The sequence below is a fragment of the Rana temporaria genome, chromosome 7 (genome assembly GCF_905171775.1).
Source record: "Rana temporaria chromosome 7, aRanTem1.1, whole genome shotgun sequence".
In the NCBI taxonomy this organism is placed as follows: Eukaryota; Metazoa; Chordata; class Amphibia; order Anura; family Ranidae; genus Rana; species Rana temporaria.
This window is the reverse complement of record NC_053495.1, coordinates 173,078,720-173,099,915: the sequence shown is the minus strand read 5'-3', so window position 1 is coordinate 173,099,915 and position 21,196 is coordinate 173,078,720. Positions and strand designations below refer to the sequence as shown.

General features: G+C 46.0%; 1 protein-coding gene across 2 annotated transcripts in view; it reads right to left on the bottom strand.

The window, feature by feature from the left end:
* Positions 1 to 12,965, bottom strand: part of EPS15 (epidermal growth factor receptor pathway substrate 15) — a 158,655-nt gene extending 145,690 nt beyond the window's left edge. Inside the window, exon 1 of one of the 2 annotated variants that reach the window (XM_040360496.1) lies at positions 12,867 to 12,965. In XM_040360496.1, coding sequence (XP_040216430.1) covers positions 12,867 to 12,893 — 27 coding nt within the window. In that variant the 5' untranslated portion in view covers positions 12,894 to 12,965. The remainder of the gene's footprint in view (positions 1 to 12,866) is intronic. The other variant, XM_040360498.1, reaches the window with a different exon arrangement.
* Between the last annotated feature and the right edge of the window lie 8,231 nt (positions 12,966 to 21,196).

Sequence of the window (21,196 nt, the reverse complement as noted above, 5' to 3'; positions counted from 1 at the left end):
AATCTTAAAATGTTAAACTTTTTTCCCTTAAGGTTACCCTTACACACGGAAGCACTTGGATGCTCAGTATAAGCGCATGCCAAGCAGCCTAATAATGAGGGTGCACGATCATATGCAACATGTATCACAATCAACCTTTTCCGTGTGCGTTTACATTTGTATGTGCGTATGTGTGGGCGTGCCTCAACGTTTTTGTTTTTGTGCTTGGGTGTAACTTTCATTTTTACATTTAAAAAACAGATTTACTTGGGTACAAATCGTGCTGCCCAACAGGAATTAAATCTAGACCTGTCCCTGCTGAACCATCTGAATTTCGATCCATGTTTGGCCGGCCCTACAGCTTCCTGCAGGCTCACTCAGGTGGGTTCAGAATAGGATCCCAAACATGCCTGAGCTCATCTGTACTGACCAGCAATAATAATTTCTGTCATAACGGTATTTATCTTTATAATTGGTAAAGGTTTTATGCTGATAAAAAACACACAAGAACTACATATACCACTTTACTTGGAAAAACGTACACACCAGTACGCAAGAAAAAATGTGAGCATACATACGGTACATGAGCACGATCTTGATCCAGCGATGTGCACAAGAGCCAAGGCTCTCTCTGCTCCCTCATTAGCTCAGATAAAGCAGAAAGGGCCATTGGCTCCCACCGCTGTCAATCAGAGCCAGTGAGTGGGGGTGGAGCCAAGCACCGCTCTGTGTGTCTTATGGACACACAGAGCATGGCTCGGGAGCGAGTAAGCATGAGTGCCCCCACAGAGCAGAGCAGGGCCAGCAAGTATAAAAGGTTTGCGATTTATAAAAAAAAAAAGGAAACCCAACTTTACAATCACTTCAACCTCTCAGTAGTCAAAGTTACAGTGTAAAAAAGGCAGAACTTTTTTCATATTGGATAAAGGGAGGGTTATAATCACCTGTCAGTCAGTATTTTACCCATCTGTGTCCCATAAGAGAGATTTACCTTCACTTCCTGCCCCACAGCCAAAACAGGAAGTGTGGAGAAATCCCAGAGTGTCACCAGAACTAGTGTCTTCATTGGAAGATTTCCCATCTAATATTGTCCCAATGCCAAATGGTAAACAAGACCGATAGAGGGCGACTCTCCATAACAGAGCAACAGACAGTAATAAAAACTGACAGGGGTTATAATTAGAGGTCGGCCGATATTTGGCCGTTTTGGAGAAATCTGCATTGGCCGATTTTCATCCAAATTAGGCCGATATTTAACATGGCCGTTGGCGGTGCCTCAGCTCCGGAGCTAGGCCGAAGCCGCAGCCTTTCCTGATGCTGTGACCGGGGTCACAGCATCAGGAAAGGCCGCGACTTCGGCCTAGCTCCGGAGCCGCGGCCATCTTGGTACTCCCAGCGCGGCGGCCCTCCCCTCTGTTTATACCTAGAGGAGGAGGGGCCCGCTCGCTATCTGCCCATTTTTTTTTTTTTTTTTTTAGTTTTAGGAAGTCGGCAGCGGGCCTGTAACCGCCAATCGGCGTCCGCCGCTGCAGACATCCTCCACTCTGGAAAAAAAACGTCCCCTGACTGCTGTGCGCCCTGCCTCTGCCTACAAGCCCCAGAATGCAGCGCGGGCCGGTAAATGCCAGCCCGCGTTGCATTCTGGGGTTTGTAGGCAGAGGCAGGGCGCGCAAGCAGTCGGGGGACTTTTTTTTTTTACAGTGGATGATGTCGGCAGCGGCGGCCGCCGATTGGCTGCTACCGGCCCGCTCTGCATTCTGGGGATTGTAGGCAGAGGCACGCCAGGGACGAATAAAGTCTTGTGCTAGGCTGGTGGGCATTGATGAGTGAATGAAATTGGGCTGTACTGGTGGGCACTGGTTGGCACTGATGAGGTGATGACTGGTTGGCACTGAGGTGACACACTGGTGATATGTGCTGGTGGGCAATGATGGGATGCACTGGTGCATTGATGAGGTGGCACTGATAGACACCAATGAGGTGGCACTGATGGACACTGATAGGCTGCACTGGTGGGCACTAATGAGGTGGCACCGATGGGCTGCACTGGTGGGCACTGATGTGGCACTGACAGGCTGCACCCCACCTCTCCACCCTAAACAATTATCTCCTCCCCACCTCTCCGCCCTAGGTTTTTTGAGATGAGGGGAAAAAAAAAAAAAATCGGCCTAAAATATCGGCAACACATATCGGCCATCGGCCGCCCCGATTTCCAAATATCGGCATCGGCCAGAGAAAAGCCCTTATCGGTCGACCTCTAGTTATAATCCCTCTTCACTCCATCCAAAACCAGGAAAAAATAAAAAGGTTTGCATTTAGTTACACTTTAAGCAACACTGTCATCAGTAAGCATTGCAAATTCTCCTTGGCGTCTACCAACCAAAACATTTCCTGCACCAATGAAGGGAAAGCAGAAGCTCCAGTGGGCAGCTTGTGCAACAGATAAACTGGCATTTACTGCGGAAATCTCGAGAAATATTGTAAACAAAACGCGGACAGCATAAACAGGTCAGACTGGTGTTTGTTTTATAGGTGGAACTTGTTCAGGAGCAGATGAGAGGCAGAGATGATCGGATAAGATTAGGATCCTTTATCACAATTCCCGCTGGGTTTAACGTGGTTGTAAACCTCTGCCTTGGAAAGTTAACAAAGCATATCCTCCTATAGTGTGAATGTCATTTGTTGCCTTGCCACAAGAGTCATTTCTGATAGGTGGTGCCAACTCCAAGCAATCAGGGGGGACAGGGGAGGGGGGACAGGGGAGGGGGGGGGGTAGCTCAAGCACACTGCCCGAAATTGCAAGCATCAGTTGTGCATGTTTCCCTAAAACAGGGGTGCTCAACCTGTGGCCCTCCAGCTGTTGTGGGACTACAAGTATGACTCCCAAAGCCAGAGGCATGATGGGACTTGTAATTCTGCATTAGCTGGAGGGTCACAGATTGAGCACCCATGCTCTAGGACAGGGGTCCCTATACTGCGGCCCGAGGGCCGGATGTGGCCCTTTGCTAGCCTTCATCCGGCCCTTGGGGCAGTATTGCTTCCAATTATATGAGACATTATTCCTCCCAATGGCACCAACAATGGGGCACTATCTCTCAGACTAATAGCAATGATGGAGCCCTATTCCTCCTCCTCCTACTGCCCACCAACACTGGGGCCATGTTTATTCTCACTGGTGCTCCGCCCTGGGGCATTTTCTACCCGATCCGGCCCCCCTGAAGTCTGAAAGACTGTAAACTGGCCCTTTGCTTGACAAGTATGGAGACCCCTGCTCTAGGAGATTGTGTGGAGGGGGATGTGTCCATTCCCTCCACTCAGGTCTCAGATTATACTCAGCTCTCCTCTCTGAGCTGTACAGTAGGTACATCGGCCCCCCGACCCCTGCCTTTAAAAGCTCAGAAAAGCTGTGTAAAATGTATGCATTAGAAGGCTTGTAGAGGAGAGATCCCAGCAGATAAACAGGTACAACTTATGTAGGAGGATTTCATCTCTATGTATCACTTTAGGCCAGTCACTTCACTGGATATATGTACCACTTTAATGGATGAAAAGTGTGCAACCAAGGAGACAAAAATAATAAACATCAGCAAAACTGAACCTGACATCACACCGATCTCTAGGAATCGCGGCGTTAGGAAAACAAGATGAAAGAGGCAAAAGATCCGCTTATCAATTACTGCTATGTAACATTATTATTACAGAACACGTTCAGTTGAATGTGACTACCTACTACGAGCCAGGGGTGCAACGGATCAAATAACTCACAGTTTCGATCATTCCTCGGATCAGAGCCACGGATCGGATCATTTTTCAGATCGCCACCATATATAGTCCCCACTGTAATGTCCACATCTGCCCCCCCGCCCCCACACTGTAATGTCCACATCTCCCCCCCCCATTGTAATGTCCACATCTCCCCCCCCCCCCCACACTGTAATGTCCACATCTCCCCCCCCCCCACACTGTAATGTCCACATCTCCCCCCCCCATTGTAATGTCCACATCCCCCCCCCACACTGTAATGTCCACATCCCCCCCCCACACTGTAATGTCCACATCCCCCCCCCCCCACACTGTAATGTCCACATCTCCCCCCCCCCCCCACACACTGTAATGTCCACATATCCCCCCCCACACACTGTAATGTCCACATATCCCCCCCCCCCCACACTGTAATGTCCACATCTCCCCCCCCCACACACTGTAATGTCCACATCTTCCCCCCCCCCCCACACACTGTAATGTCCACATATCCCCCCCCCCACACACTGTAATGTCCACATCTCCCCCCCCCACACACTGTAATGTCCACATCTTCCCCCCCCCCCACACACTGTAATGTCCACATATCCCCCCCCCACACACTGTAATGTCCACATCTTCCCCCCCCCCCCCACACACTGTAATGTCCACATATCCCCCCCCCACACACTGTAATGTCCACATATCCCCCCCCCACACACTGTAATGTCCACATCTCCCCCCACACTGTAATGTCCACATCTCCCCAGTAAGCGCTGCTCTGGGAAGCTCGCCTAGGCCGCTGCTGGGTGTACCAAGATGCCCGCCGCTCCGGAGCTAGGCCAAAGCTGCGGCCTTGCCTATGGGCTCAATCCGCGGATCACGTGGTGTGCCAATCTGCGGACGTTGATCAGTTCGGATCAATGGACGATCCATTGCACCCCTACTACTAGCTGTGTCAGTACAAGTTTGTTTTTTGGGGAGGTTCCCAGCTGTTTCAAGCAAAGGGAAGGTGGTCCTGGGAATAAATTGCAACAGCAGGATTACATCTCCAGATTGGCCAAGAGGAAGTTCAGACAAGTTCACGCTGAAACCTCCCACAAGGTTAGTAGTAACATGACATTGTGTTCTTCCTCCATAGAAACAAATAGGTTTACAGCTGTTCCAAGCATTTCATTTTATACTGTCCACATAAACAAGGCCTTCTGGCCAACCACTCTTGGGTAAATGCTGAGCAAACACGATAGGTTTCCATAAAGAGAACCTGTCCAAAAAAAGTTAAGTGTTCTGCCCATTGGATGAATCCCCCTGCTGGACTACAGTATTCTGACAGCAGTGGTGGCTGTCAGAATACCTGAACATCGTCTTCATCTGATTGGATGCCTGTGCTGTTCGGCCAAAAATATTCCGACAGACTCCTTCACAAGTCAATGGAACAATCAGCTTATGTGGAATGGAGAGGGGATACCCAATGAGTAAATCATCAACCCGTTCATCAGTAACCAACTGAAATTCACTCGCCGTACAGCGCATCTGGAAAGTATTCACAGCGCTTCACTTTTCCCACATTTTATATAAAGCTTTATTCCCAAATGGATTCAATTAATTTGATCAAAACTCTACAAACAATACCCCATAATGACAATATGAAAGAAGTTTGTTTGAAATCTCTGCAAATTCATTAAAAATGAAAAAAAAAAAAAAAAAACTCCCATGTACATCACTAAATACAGCCTTTGCCATGACACTCAAAATCAGCTGTATCCCGTCTCCACTGATCAGTGCACCCCGCTGCAGCTCTGCCAGTGTCCTGTGTGCAATCAGTGCACCCCGCTGCAGCTCTGCCAGTGTCCTGTGTGCAATCAGTGCACCCCGCAGCAGCTCTGCAAGTGTCCTGTGTGCAATCAGTGCACCCCGCAGCAGCTCTGCAAGTGTCCTGTGTGCAATCAGTGCACCCCGCAGCAGCTCTGCAAGTGTCCTGTGTGCAATCAGTGCACCCCGCTGCAGCTCTGCCAGTGTCCTGTGTGCAATCAGTGCACCCCGCTGCAGCTCTGCCAGTGTCCTGTGTGCAATCAGTGCACCCCGCTGCAGCTCTGCCAGTGTCCTGTGTGCAATCAGTGCACCCCGCTGCAGCTCTGCAAGTGTCCTGTGTGCAATCAGTGCACCCCGCAGCAGCTCTGCAAGTGTCCTGTGTGCAATCAGTGCACCCCGCAGCAGCTCTGCAAGTGTCCTGTGTGCAATCAGTGCACCCCGCAGCAGCTCTGCAAGTGTCCTGTGTGCAATCAGTGCACCCCGCTGCAGCTCTGCCAGTGTCCTGTGTGCAATCAGTGCACCCCGCTGCAGCTCTGCCAGTGTCCTGTGTGCAATCAGTGCACCCCGCTGCAGCTCTGCCAGTGTCCTGTGTGCAATCAGTGCACCCCGCTGCAGCTCTGCCAGTGTCCTGTGTGCAATCAGTGCACCCCGCTGCAGCTCTGCCAGTGTCCTGTGTGCATTGCTGAGCATCTTTAAACGCTGGACTTTAGTTCAGCTCAGCTTTACATATTATAGATTGCACAGGTGGCTAGGGCAGTCGGGTGCCGACAGCATGCCGGGTTGCGATCTACTTGTCAGATGATCACGATTGATGAATGGCTGTCCCCCACTGTAGCAGGTCAGACGGAGCCCACCTCATCCCCTGGCTGGAGGACATCCAGCATCCTCTAGCTCTTTCCTCTCCAGCGCCCCCACTTTCATTCTTTGGATTTCAGTTATGGAGACTCATCCTCTCATGTGGCCTGCATTCAGATTCAGTCTGCCTAGGAATGCCTACTCCTCCAGACTGACATCTACCCATCAAGACGTTTTTATACTTACAGAACTCCTCCCAAGACCCAGCTTACCGCTTGCATTAGGACTGAAGGCTCTTGAGTAGTAAAACAGTTAAAGTGTTACTAACCCAGGAGCCTGCATTCACTATATCTGTCTCCCACATTTCAATGGGCAGCAGTGGTGGAGGAGTGGTAAACACACCGCTCCAAAGATGCGGCTAGCAGGACTTTTTTTACTGTCCCGCTAGCACACCGCTCCAGTGTGAAAGCCCCTCTGGCTTTCACACTGGAGTGAATAGGGACAGAGTTTTAAGGGCGTATTGCAGGCACTATTTTTAACGCTATAGCGCCTGCGATATGCTCCAGTGTGAAAGGGGTCTAAACTATATAACAATTCGAAAATATTAGCATTAAATTGATCCCGAGCTCCTGAATAAATGCATCCAAACTAATGCTACAGCTCATAAACTGCTCTATACACTTAATGGAAGACCCATCTACATCATCACTCCATTCATAGCCTGTATAGTATTAGCACAGTATTACTACACTATATAAATAATGTATAATAATGACACATTGCAACCTGAAGCCTTGAAAATCGACACTATCATAAATCATATATATATATATATATATATATATATATATGTGGACCACTGACCTGGCTCGGTAACACTGGCATTGCTGACCATTAATCATCAGCACTCAGGGAATATCACGTACTAATAATCATTGTATAATAAGTCAGAATTCATAATAATCCTATAAACACCACAATCCGCCCTCTCTCTACTACACGTGAGGCCATTTCTCATACTAATCCTCCTTTAGTAAAACGCTAAACTAGACTCTCACCCTGAGTCAGACTCCAGCAGAGATAGATAGATGCGCACACACACAGGGTGCGATTTCTTGGTGGAAACAATGTTAAAGGGGTTGTAAAGTTACTGTCTTGGCCGCCGCAAGAACTCAACACCTTCATGCGAGCGAGCTTGCATGGTGTTGAGTTCCTGCGGGTGTGCTCCCGTGATACAGCCGGCGGCTATTGCCGCTTACTGTATCACTCGCCCCTGCTCCCCGCGTCATTGGATGTGATTGGCAGCAGCGCGAGCCTATGACTGCGCTGCTTTCAATCCATCCAGTGTAGCCAATCAACGGCCAGGCTCAGAATCGACGACGGGGGCGAGCGCGGGACTTTCGAGGGCTCGGGGGGTGGTATTACAACCCCTTTAAAGAGGAATTCCAATTTTCTTGAGAAATATAATATTCCCGTCTGTATAATCTCTGTACATTGCAGGGATTTTAACAAACTCTGTTGCAGATTCCTACCTTTTGTTATTCTGAAGGCCGTTCATGTGTCAAATTCCTAAATAATTTTTGTTTGAAATTTGCGGTATTGGTGGGCCGCAGCAATGGCCAAATTTTGTGCAGCCATCTAATTTGAGTGATCGGGAACGTTGGAATTTTTTGGAAAGACTAATGATTTTCTAATCAATAGGAGAACCTTGTGAGAAATATAATCGAAATGCACAAGAAAAGAAAATTCCCGGAAAGAAAAGATAAATTGCCGGCCAGGAAAATTATTTTCTGTAGCAACATCAATTGAAGGCTTTATTGGTCGAATTTTAAAATCAATGGTGGCACAAAACGCATCGACATTTCTAAATTTTCAAAAGAAAATTTGTTCGGAATTCGAACCCATGTATGGCCTGTATTTGTCAGGTCAGAAAAAAAAGATAAAAAAAAAACAGAATCACTGAGTTGGAAAAAGGATCACCCCCTTGTGTCAGTTGTTGTTGAACCACCTTAATTTTAGTCTGTTGAGATGTCTCTACACATCTAGACTTTGCAATATTTGCACGCCCGCTCTTCTTTTGTAGAATTGCTCACGTTCAGTTAAATTTGATGGTGACTGTTTGTGGGCTGCTGTCTTCAAGTCATTCCACAGATTTTCAATGAGGTTTAAAGGGGTGGTTCCACCTATCTAGCAACCTAACCTTAAACACATGGGCACATTTCTTCTAAAAACAGTTCGCCATCGACAATTTTTTTAAAGGTTTCATTACCTTACTTTCGGCTCTGAGAAGCCTGCACTTCCGGGTCTGTCTCAGTGGCGGTGGGCGTGTCTATTTTCTTCCAGGATAGCCGCTATGCTTCCTGGGAAAGCAGCGTCACCTAGCGTCACGATTTCTTGCAGAGAAATCTCTGCAGTATGTTCTGTTTAGTTTGAAGGGGGCGAGTCCTTTTCAGCACGCTGCGCCGTTGTCCTAGTAACTGTGCAGTGTTGACGGCGCGCCCGCCGTCAACACTGCGCATGCGCGGGATAGAGCGGTGAATGCTGGTAGTACAGCATTCGCCGCAACCCGGAAGACACGGACGTCAGACTGCCAGGGCTTCAGACTGCCAGGAGCTAAGATGGAAACGTCCATCGCTCCATTTTATAAAATTCACTTTTTTATGATTCATGAATGACGGCGCTTAGGTTAATGGGACGGGTGAGTACATTTTTGTACACTATGCAAGTGGGAGAAAGTTTTTTTTTTTTTTTTTTAAAAAGAAATTCGGGGGAACCACCCCTTTAACCACTTGCTGACGGCCGTACGACTTTGTACGGCCTCAGCGCGGCTCCCAATCTCTAACAGGCCGTCTTTTTACGGCCGCCCCTTTGCACGTTCCCCGAGCGCGCAGCGGGGAACTGCTGTGCTGGCCGTGTCCCTTGGACACAGCCAGTCACAGACCGCCGTGAACGGCCAATCGGAGCGGCCGTTTCCTAGGCGATCTGTGCGGCCAATGAGAGATGATCTCATATGTTTACATACGAGATCATCTCTCATTCCCGGCTCTCGCAGACAGCGGTGCTGTCGGGGGAGAGAGGAGACGGATCTGTGTCTCTTGTACATAGAGACACAGATCGGTCAACCCCCCCAGTCACCCCCCTTCCCCCAGTTAGAACACTAATTAGGGTACATATTTAACCCCTTCCTCACCCCCTAGTGTTAACCCCTTCCCTGCCAGTCACATTTATACAGTAATTAGTGCATATTTATAGCACTGATTGCAGTATAAATGTGAATGGCGCCAAAAATGTGTCAAAAGTGTCCGATGTGTCCGCCATAACGTCGCAGTCCCAATAAAAATCGCAGATCGCCGCTATTACTAGTAAAAAAAAAAAAAAATAATAATAATTCTGTCCCTTATTTTGTAGGCGCTATAACTTTTGCGCAAACCAGTCGCTTATTGCGATTTTTTTTTTTTACTAAAAATATGTAGAATACGTATCGGCCTAGACTGAGGATAAAGAAAAAAAAAAAAAAACGTCAAAAAAAAAATTGAGCTATTTATTATAGCAACAAGTAAAAAAATGTTGGTTTTTTTTCAAAATTGTCGCTTTATTTTTGTTTATAGCGCAAAAAATAAAAACCGCAGAGGTGATCAAATACCACCAAAAGAAAGCTCTATTTGTGGGGAAAAAAGGACGTTAATTTTGTTTGGGAGCCACGTCGCACGACCGCGCAATTGTCAGTTAAAGCGACGCAGTCCCGAATCGCAAAAAGTCCTCTGGTCAGGAAGGGGTTTAAGTGCCCAGTAAGGAAGTGGTTAAGTCTGAACTCTGACTAGGCCATGCAAGCCACACGAGTCAACCATCGCCTTTTTCTCCATCAGACACTGTGTGGTCATTCTTGCTGTGTTTTGGGTCATTGTCACGTTGTCACCTTCTTCACATTGACAACTTTGTGGCAGAGGGCAGCAGATTTTCCTCAAGAATTTGATAGTATTTTCCCCATCCATTTTTCCTTCTATCCTGACAAGTTCTCCAGTCCCTGCTGCAGAGGGACACCCCCCCCCCCATAACGGGATATTACCCCCTCCATGCTTTACTGTAGGAATGGTGTTATTTGGATGGTGAGCTGTATTGGATTTCCACCAGACACATTTTGTGTTGAGGCCAAATCATTATATTTGAGTCTCATCCGACCACAACACCTTTTTCCACGTGTCCTCAGAATCTTCAAGGTGTTTTTCAGTAAAGCTCAGTTGTCACTACATGTGGCCTTTTTTGAGGAGTGGCTTTTATTTTGCACCCCTCCCATACAAGCCACATTTGTGGAGAATTTGTGATATTGTTGTCACAAAAACACAAAAATTTCATAAATTCACACATTTGCTTCAGAGTTGCTGTAGGCCTCTGGGTAGTCTCTCTGACCAGTTTCCTCCTGGCTCTTTCATGCAGTTTGGAGAGACGTCCTGATCCAGGGAGGGTCTGTGTTGTACCAAATACCTTCCACTTCCTAATAATAGACTTCACTGTACTTCTGGGCATTGATAAAGCCTTTGACATTGTTTGTATCCATCTTCTGACTTGTACCTGTCCACAACGTTATCCCGGAGCTCCCAGTCACAGCGTCTTGCCACCCATAGGTTATGGTTTGCTTCAGTTGCACAACCAGAGACTGAAATGCTCCAGGAAAGCTCTTTTCATGCTGAGCTAATCACCACAGCTGAAAGTCAAATGGCTTTATGTGCCATTGAGAAGTTGATTAGCTACACCTGATTGAGTTTACAAGGGAGGAGGACGAGGAGGAGGGTGGTCCTTTTTCCAACTCGTGATTCTGATTTTTTTTCTGACCTGTTGGGGTTCTATCTTTCACTTGGATGATAGAAGTTGTACTGAGTAAATACAGCTGGATAAAACAAAAACTGTGCTTGTCTTCATTTCAGGCTGCAGAGCAACAACAATTTGATTTTAAGAGAGGGGGGGATTCTCTTCTCTACTCTTTGTACATAACAATTGTTTTCTCCATTCACAATGCAACGGAGGTCTTATATAGAGGTTGGTAGGATTCTCAGAGTCTCATCAGGGGGTCTTATACAGAAATTAGTAGGCCCCCCGACACTCCCCTGTCTCTCTGTATAGTGAGGGGTCTCTGTGTATAAGATCAGGGTCTCTCTCTGTATAGTGAGGGGTCTCTGTGTATAAGATCAGGGTCTCTCTCTGTATAGTGAGGGGTCTCTGTGTATAAGATCAGGGTCTCTCTCTGTATAGTGAGGTGGTCTCTCGGTATAGTGAGAAATGTCTGTCTCTCTCTCTCTCTCTGTATAGCGATAAGGTGAGGGGTCTCTCTCTGTATAGTGAGGTGTCTCTATAGTGAGGGGTCGCTCTCTCTCTGTATAGTGAGGAAGTCTCCATCTCTGTGTATAGTAAGGAAGCCTCCCTCTCTCTCTGTGTGTATAGTGAGAAGTGAGGGGTCTCTCTCTGTATAGTGAGGTGGGGAGGGGTCTCTGGCTCTGTATAGTGAGGGGTGTCTCTCTCTCCATATAGTGAGGGGTCTCTCTCTGTATAGTGAGGTGGGGAGGGGTCTCTGGCTCTGTATAGTGAGGGGTGTCTCTCTCTCTCTCCATATAGTGAGGGGTCTCTCTCTGTATAGTGAGGTGGGGAGGGGTCTCTGGCTCTGTATAGTGAGGGGTGTCTCTCTCTCTCTCCATATAGTGAGGGGTCTCTCTCTGTATGAGAGGTCTCTCTCTCTGTATAATGAGGGGTCTCTCTGTATAATGAGGGGTCTCTCTCTACCCATGTATAAAGTGAAGTCTCTATATACAATCAGTGTGCGTCTCTCTCTGTATACAATCAGTGTGTGTGTCTCTGTGTGTATAAGGTGTGGGGGTCTCTCTCTCTGTATACACTCAGTGTGTGTGTCTCTCTGTGTATAAGGTGAGGGGGTCTCTCTCTGTATACAATCAGTGTGTGTGTGTCTCTCTGTGTATAAGGTGTGGGGGTCTCTCTCTCTCTCTGTATACACTCAGTGTGCGTGTCTCTCTGTGTATAAGGTGTGGGGGTCTCTCTCTGTATACAATCAGTGTGTGTCTCTCTGTATAGTGAGGGGTCTCTCTCTCTCTGTATACAATCAGTGTGGGTCTCTCTGTGTATAAGCTGTGGGGGTCTCTCTCTGTATACAATCAGTGTGTGTGTGTCTCTGTGTATAAGGTGAGGAGGGTCTCTCTCTGTATAGTGAGGAGTCTCTCTCTGTATACAATCAGTGTGTGTCTCTCTGTGTATAAGGTGAAGGGGTCTCTCTCTCTCTCTCTGTATACACTCAGTGTGTGTGTCTCTGTGTATAAGGTGAGGAGGGTCTCTCTCTGTATACAATCAGTGTGTGTGTGTCTCTGTGTATAAGGTGACGGGGTCTCTCTCTCTGTATACAATCAGTGTCCCTCTCTCTCCCGCTGTGTCCCCCGGTACTGTCCGGCGCTCCTCTCCCCCACCCGGGGTGACACATTCCTCTCAGACACCCCGAGTCCCCCCGCCCCCATTCTCCGCTCCCCCGTTGTCCGGGTTACCTGTGTCCGGGGCAGTGTGGCCGCCATGCTGCTTCCGGCTTGATCCGCCCATCATCCACTCAGCCAGGCACGGGAGGGACATGGGGCGGGGCCATGGCGTGCTAGCAGACACAGCGGGCGGGGTGAGAGGTAGGAGGGGCGGAGCCATGTAGAGAAGGCGGCAGTGGGAGGAGGGAGAGGGTGCCTGAGGTGAAGCTGAGGGGACGTGCAGTGTCAGTGGTCCTGACATGACATTTTCCCTCACAAATGCCTCACATAGTTCACAATAAAAGAACAAAGTGAAAGAAGAAAAAGTGCGGGAGAAGTGACTGTCGTGTCCCTAGCAGGACACTAGTATTTATTATATGATATAAACAATTGCAACAACCATCATTGTTTCTCCGGATCTCAGTGCTTCCAGAGAATAGATCCTGTTTGGGGGTTATTATAACTGACCACCAGGCCTAACATGTGCATTTCAATGTATGGAAAAACAGCTCATAAATTGTGTTCAGGCCTCGTTCCCTCAGGAATACTGCGGCGTACGTGAGGGCTGTGTTTGCGCACACAGCGATACAAGTGTTCCATGTATTCCAGTGCAGGAAGTCCCATTCATGTCCATTGAGACGCAGCCGCTGCATAGAGAAAGCCAAACCGCCCAACTTTTTGAGATGGAAACGAGGGACACCTATCAGCAAAAGTATGCAGGCGTAGGACACACCCCTGCCACGCCCCCTTAGAGGAGAATTGTACAAAAAAGATTATTAGGCTGCTTTCACATTGAGGCGTGTAGCGCGGTGACGGTATAGCCGCGCTATTTGTAGCGCGGCTATACCGTCGTATTTACTGCGATATTCGGGGCGCTAGCGGTGAGGTTTTAACCCCCGCTTGCGGCCGAAAAAGGGTTAATACCACGGTATTACCGTGCTTTCCCATTGATTTCAATGGAAAGGAGCGGTGAACACACCGCTCTTATACCGCGGTAAAGATGCGGCTAGCAGGACTTTTGGAGCGCTCCTGCTAGCGCACCGCTTCAATGTGAAAGCCTTCGGGCTTTCACATTGAACACTACAGGGCAGGTTTTTTCATGCGGTATAGCAGCGCTATTTTTAGCGATGTACCGCATGAAAAACGCCTCAATGTGAAAGGGGCCTTAGTTAAAGGGGTTGCAAAGGTTCGTTTTTATTTTCTAAATAGGTTCCTTTAGTGGTTGTAAACCCTTACAGACCACTTTTACCTACAGGTAAGCCTAGATTTAGGCTGCTTTCACATTGAGGCGTGCAGCCGCGGTGACGGTACCCCCGCTAGCGTTGCGGGCGGTATTACCACGCTTTCCCATTGATTTCAATGGGAAGGCGCGGTGAACACACCGCTCCTATACTGCGGTAAAGATGCGGCTAGCAGGACTTTTGGAGCGCTCCTGCTAGCGCACCGCTTCAGTGTGAAAGCCTTCAGGCTTTCACATTGAACACTACAGGGCAGGTTTTTTCATGCGATATAGCAGGGCTATTTTTAGCGCTGTACCGCATGAAAAACGCCTCAATGTAAAAGGGGCCTAAGTCTTACCTCCAGGTACAGGAAATATCTCCTAAACCTCCACGGTTTAGGAGATATTTGCAGAAAAGACTGCACCGATGTCTACTGAGCATGCACGGGAGTGACGTCATTGTGGCTCCGGCCAATCACAGTGCCGGAGCCACGATACCCGGAAGTCACTCCGGGAGTAATGGCGGCAATGGAGGAGGCGAACGAGGGCCGCTGCGGGGGCTTCAATCTCAGGTAAGTACCTCATAATGAGCTAGTATGCTATGCATACTAGCTTATTATGCCTTTGTCTTGCAGGGTTGCTTTTTTTTATTTATATTTTAGAGGCTTTACTTCCTCTTTAAGATAGTGCATTGTTGGTTCACTAACCTTTTCCTTCGATTTCCCTTCTAAATGTTTGTTTTCTTTGTCTGAATTTCTCACTTCCTGTTCCTCCTCAGTAAGCTGTTCTGGCTGACTAACCCCCATGGATGATGGTGGCAAGCTTTCTGAGGAGAAACAGGAAGTGAGAAATTCATACAAAGAAAAAAAAACATTTAGAAGGGAAATTGAAGGAAAATGTATGTGAACCAACAATGCACTATCTATTAACAGGCTTGCCTACCACCGCGCGCAGATGTATGTCGACATAATGGCACGGGCAGGCAGATTGGCGTACAGGTACGTCCCTTTATATCTGCTGCCCAGCGGGTGCGCGCTCCGCTGCGTTCCTCGCGGGTCCCGGAAACTCGATGTTCGCGGGTCCCGGAAACTCGATGTTCCCGGGCGAACCGCAATTGCAGTCGGCAAAGGCAAAACAGGGGGATGCCTTTGTAAACAAGGCATTCCCCTATTCTGCCTTGTGACACTGTCACTGATGGCCGTTCCCCGTGATCGGGAACGGTCATCAGTGACGTGTCATGCGTAGCCACGCCCCCTAACAGTGAGGCCGCGTACACACGAAAAACGGACTGAAGGACCTTTTCATTGGTCCAAACCGATCGTGTGTGGGCCCCATCGGTCAGTTAACCTTCGGTCAAAAAATTTAGAACTTGCTTTAAAATTTAACCGATGGACTGATAACCGATAGGTCAAAACCGATTGTTAGTATGCAAAAGCATCGGTTAAAAACCTGCGCATGCTGCCAATTAAGTCGACGCATGCTTGGAAGCATTGAACTGCGTTTTTTCTGCATGTCGTTGTGTTTTACGTCACCGCGTTCTGACACAATCGTTTTTTTAACTGATGGTGTGTAGGCACATCAGACCATCAGTCAGCTTCATCGGTTAACCGATGACAACGGTCCTTCGGACCGTTCTCATCGGATGGACCGATCGTGTGTACGCGGCCTAAGAATCACTCCCTAGGGAACACTTAACCCCTACAGCGCCACCTAGTGGTCAACCCCTTCACTGCCAGTGTCATTTTCACAGAAATCAGTGCATTTTTATAGCACTAATCGCTGTAAAAATTACAATGGTCCCAAAAATGTGTCAAAAGTGTCCGATGTGTCCGCCATAATGTCGCAGTACCAATAAAAATCGCAGATCACCGCCATTACTAGTAACAAAAAAATATTAATAAAAATGCCATAAAACTATCCTCTTTTTGTAAACGCTATAACTTTTGCTGAAACCGATCAATAAACACTTATTTTTACCAAAAAATATGTAGAAAAATACATATCAGCCTAAACTGAGAACCTTTTTTTTTTATATATATATATATATTTTTGGGGGATATTTATTATAGCAAAAAGTAAAAAATATTGCATTTTTTTTTAAATTGTCGCTCTATTTTTGTTTATAGCGCAAAAAATAAAAACCGCAGAGGTGATCAAATACCACCAAAAGAAAGCTCTATTTGTGGGAAACAAAGGACGCCAATTTTGTTTGGGAGCCACGTCGCACGACCGCGCAATTATCAGTTAAAGTGACGCAGTGCCGAATCGCAAAAAGTGCTCTGGTCTTTGGGCAGCAATATGGTCCGGGGCTTAAGTGGTAATCCCACAAGTGTTTTTTTTTTTTCCCCGGCTACTATGCCTTTATACTGGCTTTTGAAATTTACAAATGCACCAATTTAGAATTTGGATGAAAGGTTTAGCACTATTTGAAAGATAGACAGCACATTTTATATACAACTTTATAGATCAGACCAAAATGAGGGACAAATGAGGAGAAATGAGGGACAGAGGGACTTTGTTCCAAATCAGGGACAGTTGGTACCTATGCTGACCCCTGCCAGAACACACAGAATTTCCAGCATGTCCATTTGACAGAAGCCAGTTGTGAGACCAGCTTTTGTCGGACTGGCAGCTGTACAAACTGACCAAAAGTCTGAACCGGCCGATATGTAGATAGTGTGTATAGTGTGTATGGTGTGTATAGTGTGTAAACATTTGGAATTATCATTTAGTCCTATATAATCTTGGGGTTGTTTGGAAGCCCTCTAGTGGTTTATTTCATGAATTACATGTATATATTTTGTATGCCAACAGCATTAGGGTCTACTGGGGAGGAGAGACTACTAAGCTTTGATTTGGACATATATACAGTATATATATATATATATATATATATATATATATATATATATATATATATATATATATATATATATATATATATATATTTATACAGTACAGACCAAAAGTTTGGACACACCTTCTCATTTAAAGAGTTTTCTTTATTTTCATGACTATGAAAATTGTAGATTCACACTGAAGGCATCAAAACTATGAATGAACACATGTGGAATTATACATAACAAAAAAGTGTGAAACAACTGAAAATATATTTCATAGTCTAGGTTCTTCAAAGTAGCCACCTTTTGCTTTGATTACTGCTTGGCACACTCTTGGCATTCTCTTGATGAGCTTCAAGAGGTAGTCACCTGGCGCAGCCCCTCATCACTCTCATTCTTGGTCAAATAGCCCTTACACAGCCTGGAGGTGTGTTTGGGGTCATTGTCCTGTTGAAAAATAAATGATGGTCCAACTAAACGCAAACCGGATGGAATAGCATGCCGCTGCAAGATGCTGTGGTAGCCATGCTGGTTCAGTATGCCTTCAATTTTGAATAAATCCCCAACAGTGTCACCAGCAAAGCACCCCCACACCATCACACCTCCTCCTCCATGCTTCACGGTGGGAACCAGGCATGTAGAGTCCATCCGTTCACCTTTTCTGCGTCGCACAAAGACACGGGGGTTAGAACCAAAGATCTCAAGTTTGGACTCATCAGACCAAAACACAGATTTCCACTGGTCTAATGTCCATTCATTGTGTTCTTTAGCCCAAACAAGTCTCTTCTGCTTGTTGCCTTTCTTTAGCAGTGGTTTCCTAGCAGATATTCTACCATGAAGGCCTGATTCACACAGTCTCCTCCTAACAGTTCTAGAGATGTGTCTGCTGCAAAAGGTGGCTACTTTGAAGAACCTAGAATATAAAATATATATTCAGTTGTTTCACACTTTTTTGTTATGTATAATTCCACATGTGTTAATTCATAGTTTTGATGCCTTCAGTGTGAATCTACAATTTTCATAGTCATGAAAATAAAGAAAACTCTTTGAATGAGAAGGTGTCCAAACTTTTGGTCTATACTGTATACAGTATATATAAAACAAGGAGTTTGCTTTGGGTGACCCTTCAAGTGGCATCTGCAATAGAGGGAAATCTATACAGTGGTGTGGAAATCAGCCTTTGTTAGCTGCTTATATAAATTACAGTATATATGTATACATCTACTGAAATCTATATATCACTGTCTAGTTTCTATTACTGCAAGAAAAGATCTATGTACTTGGATGTTTCCAGGTCGAGTAATCTCGTATGCCATAAATGGATGTCAGGGTGCAGATCAACATAGCTCTCAACTGTCCCTGATTTCGAGGGATTGTCCCTGATCTGGAGAAATGTCCCTCTGTCCCTGTTTCCCCCTAATTTTTCCCTCATTTTGGTCTGATCTATATAGTTGTATATAAACTGCACTTTTTATAATTCAAAAAGTGTTTCCCAGTGCTAAACCTTTCATCCAATTTCTAAATTGCTACATTTACAAATTTTAAAAGCCATAATAAAGTAGCTTGTGGATTTAATTAAAGCGGGAGTTCACCCTAAAAATTATTTTTAACATTAGATTGATGCTCATTTTGTCTAGGGGAATCGGCTAGTTTTTTTTAAATCGAAGCTGTACTTACCGTTTTAGAGAGCCATCTTCTCCGCCGCTTCCGGGTATGGGTCTTCGGGACTGGGCGTTCCCATTTTGATTGACAGTCTTCCGACGGTCGCATCCATCGCGTCACGAGTAGCCGAAAGAAGCCGAACATCGGCGTGGCTCTATTCGGCGCCTGCGCAACGACGTTCGGCTACTTTCGGAAAATCGTGACGCGATAGATGCGACCGTCGGAAGCCTGTCAATCAAAATAGGAACGCCCAGTCCCGCAGCGCATACCTGGAAGCGGCGGAGAAGATCGCTCTCTAAAACGGTAGAGAGCGACAAAATGAGCATCAATCTAAGGTTAAAAATTCATATTTCCGGGTAAACCTCCACTTTAACCTTTTTTTTTCTGTTAACTCTCCTTTGAGGGGGTGTGGCAAGGGGCGTGCCCTATGCCTACATACGTTTGCTAGTAGGTGTCCCTCATTCCCATCTCAAAATGTTGGGAGGTATGGATCAACGGTAATGGAGGTGAGGAAAGGATGTATATGTTGGCAGAATAGAATTTGGTTTATTTTATATATTGGTGCCTAGAACGCAAACTCTATATTAGATTTACGTTTCTAAATAGGATAAATGATTTGCTGGTGAGGTTGCCACTTTGACATTGCCGGCTGTTACCATGTGTCTGCCTGGAGAGTGGTTTTAAGGCAGATTTGGTTGTAACATAAGTATATACAGCACAACAAATTATGAATTTTATATCATATACGCTCTATTGGTAGAGTTTCTGGAATTGTGTGATTGAATTCTAAAATTCTCTTACTTGCATGATGTTCACTGCATTCTCACCATTCCATCCCAAGGATATCTGTAAAATGTGTTGGCATGGGATGCCGTTTTACCATTGGCCATGATCTTGCATTATGTATTACAATACATTTTTAATGGTAAAAGGGTTAAATCAGTACTTACCTAGACAATGGTGTTAGGCACAGTGTAAAAAAAAAATATATATATATATATAATGTTTGGGGGTTCTAAGGCTACTTTCAGACGAGGCGGACTCCGTCCCTACCCTCAAGGAGCTTACAACCTAAGGTCCCTAACACACATTCATACATATACTAGGGCCAATTTAGTCTGGATCCGATTAACCTACCAGCATGTCTTTGGAGTGTGGAAGGAAACCGGAGTACCTAGAGGAAACCCACGCAGGCACAGGGAGAACATGCAAACTCCAGGCAGATGGTTATTAATATGTATCCACAAGAAAAATTATCACACTCACAGTAGTTGGTGCCCAATCCTTGGGCTATGCTAAAAAAAAAGGTATCCTATGTTTGATACCATCTCTCCCTGCCTGGTGCAGGTATTCCGTCTGAGGTGACATTCACATGCCTAGACCAGCCCAACAAGTTTCGTCATAGGACATCGTCAGGTATTCATTTGGGCAGGTCTAGCCCCCATATTCAATAGTCAGTTCCCAGATCTTCTTTAATGTCATTGAGCCATTTAGTAAATGAACCTTGCATGTTTTAAGTACAAATTTTATTTATTAAGTTAAAAATGTTTTCAGATCAATTGATAATTTAAAATATAACAGTGACACCTTATACTTGAGTTTTACCATCTCTGATTTTTGCATTTTTTTATATGTAGTATACAAAATAATATACGTTAAAGCTGAACTTTAGGCATACTGTATATAAAAGATAAATTAATGCAGCTCCGTGTTTGTTAACTACTTGCCGACCAGGTTGGCTCTCCTGCTCGAGGTGACGTAGATCTACGTCACTTCGCGAATCAGCCACTAGGGGCGCGTGCGCACCCTCCTGCTCGCCCCTGATCCCGACGCGCATGCCCGGGGGGGTGTGATCACCGCCGGGCACCCGCGATTGCTCGTTACAGAGCGAGAACCGGGAGCTGTGTGTGTAAACACGATCCTGTCAGGGGGGGAAATTACCTATAGTCTGTTCATACAATGTATGAACAGCGATTTGTCATTTCCCCTTCAGTTAGAACACACCCAGGGAACATACTTAACCCCTTCCTCGCCCCCTAGTGGTAACCCCTTCACTGCCAGTGGCATTTTTATAGTAATCAATGCATTTTTATAGCACTGATCACTATAAAATTGCCAATGGTCCCAAAAATGTGTCAAAAGTGTCTGAAGTGTCCGCCATAATGTCGCAGTACCGATAAAAATTATCGCCGCCATTACCAGTAAAAAAAAAATATTAATAGAAATGCCATAAAACTATCCCCTATTTTGTAAACGCTATAACTTTTGCGCAAACCAATCAATAAACGCTTATTGGGATTTTTTTTAACGAAAAATATGTAGAAGAATACGAATCGGCCTAAACTGAGGAAAAAAATGTTTTTTTATATATTTTTGGGGGATATTTATTATAGCAAAAAGTAAAAAATATTCATTTTTTTCAAAATTGTCACTTTATTTTTGTTTATAGCGCAAAAACTAAAAACTGCAGAGGTGATCAAATACCACCAAAAGAAAGCTCTATTTGTGGGGAAAAAAGGACGCCAATTTTGTTTGGGAGCCACGTCGCACGGCCGCGCAATTGTCAGTTAAAGCGACGCAGTGCCGAATCGCAAAAAGTGGCCCGGTCATTGACCAGCGATATGGTCCGGGGCTGAAGTGGT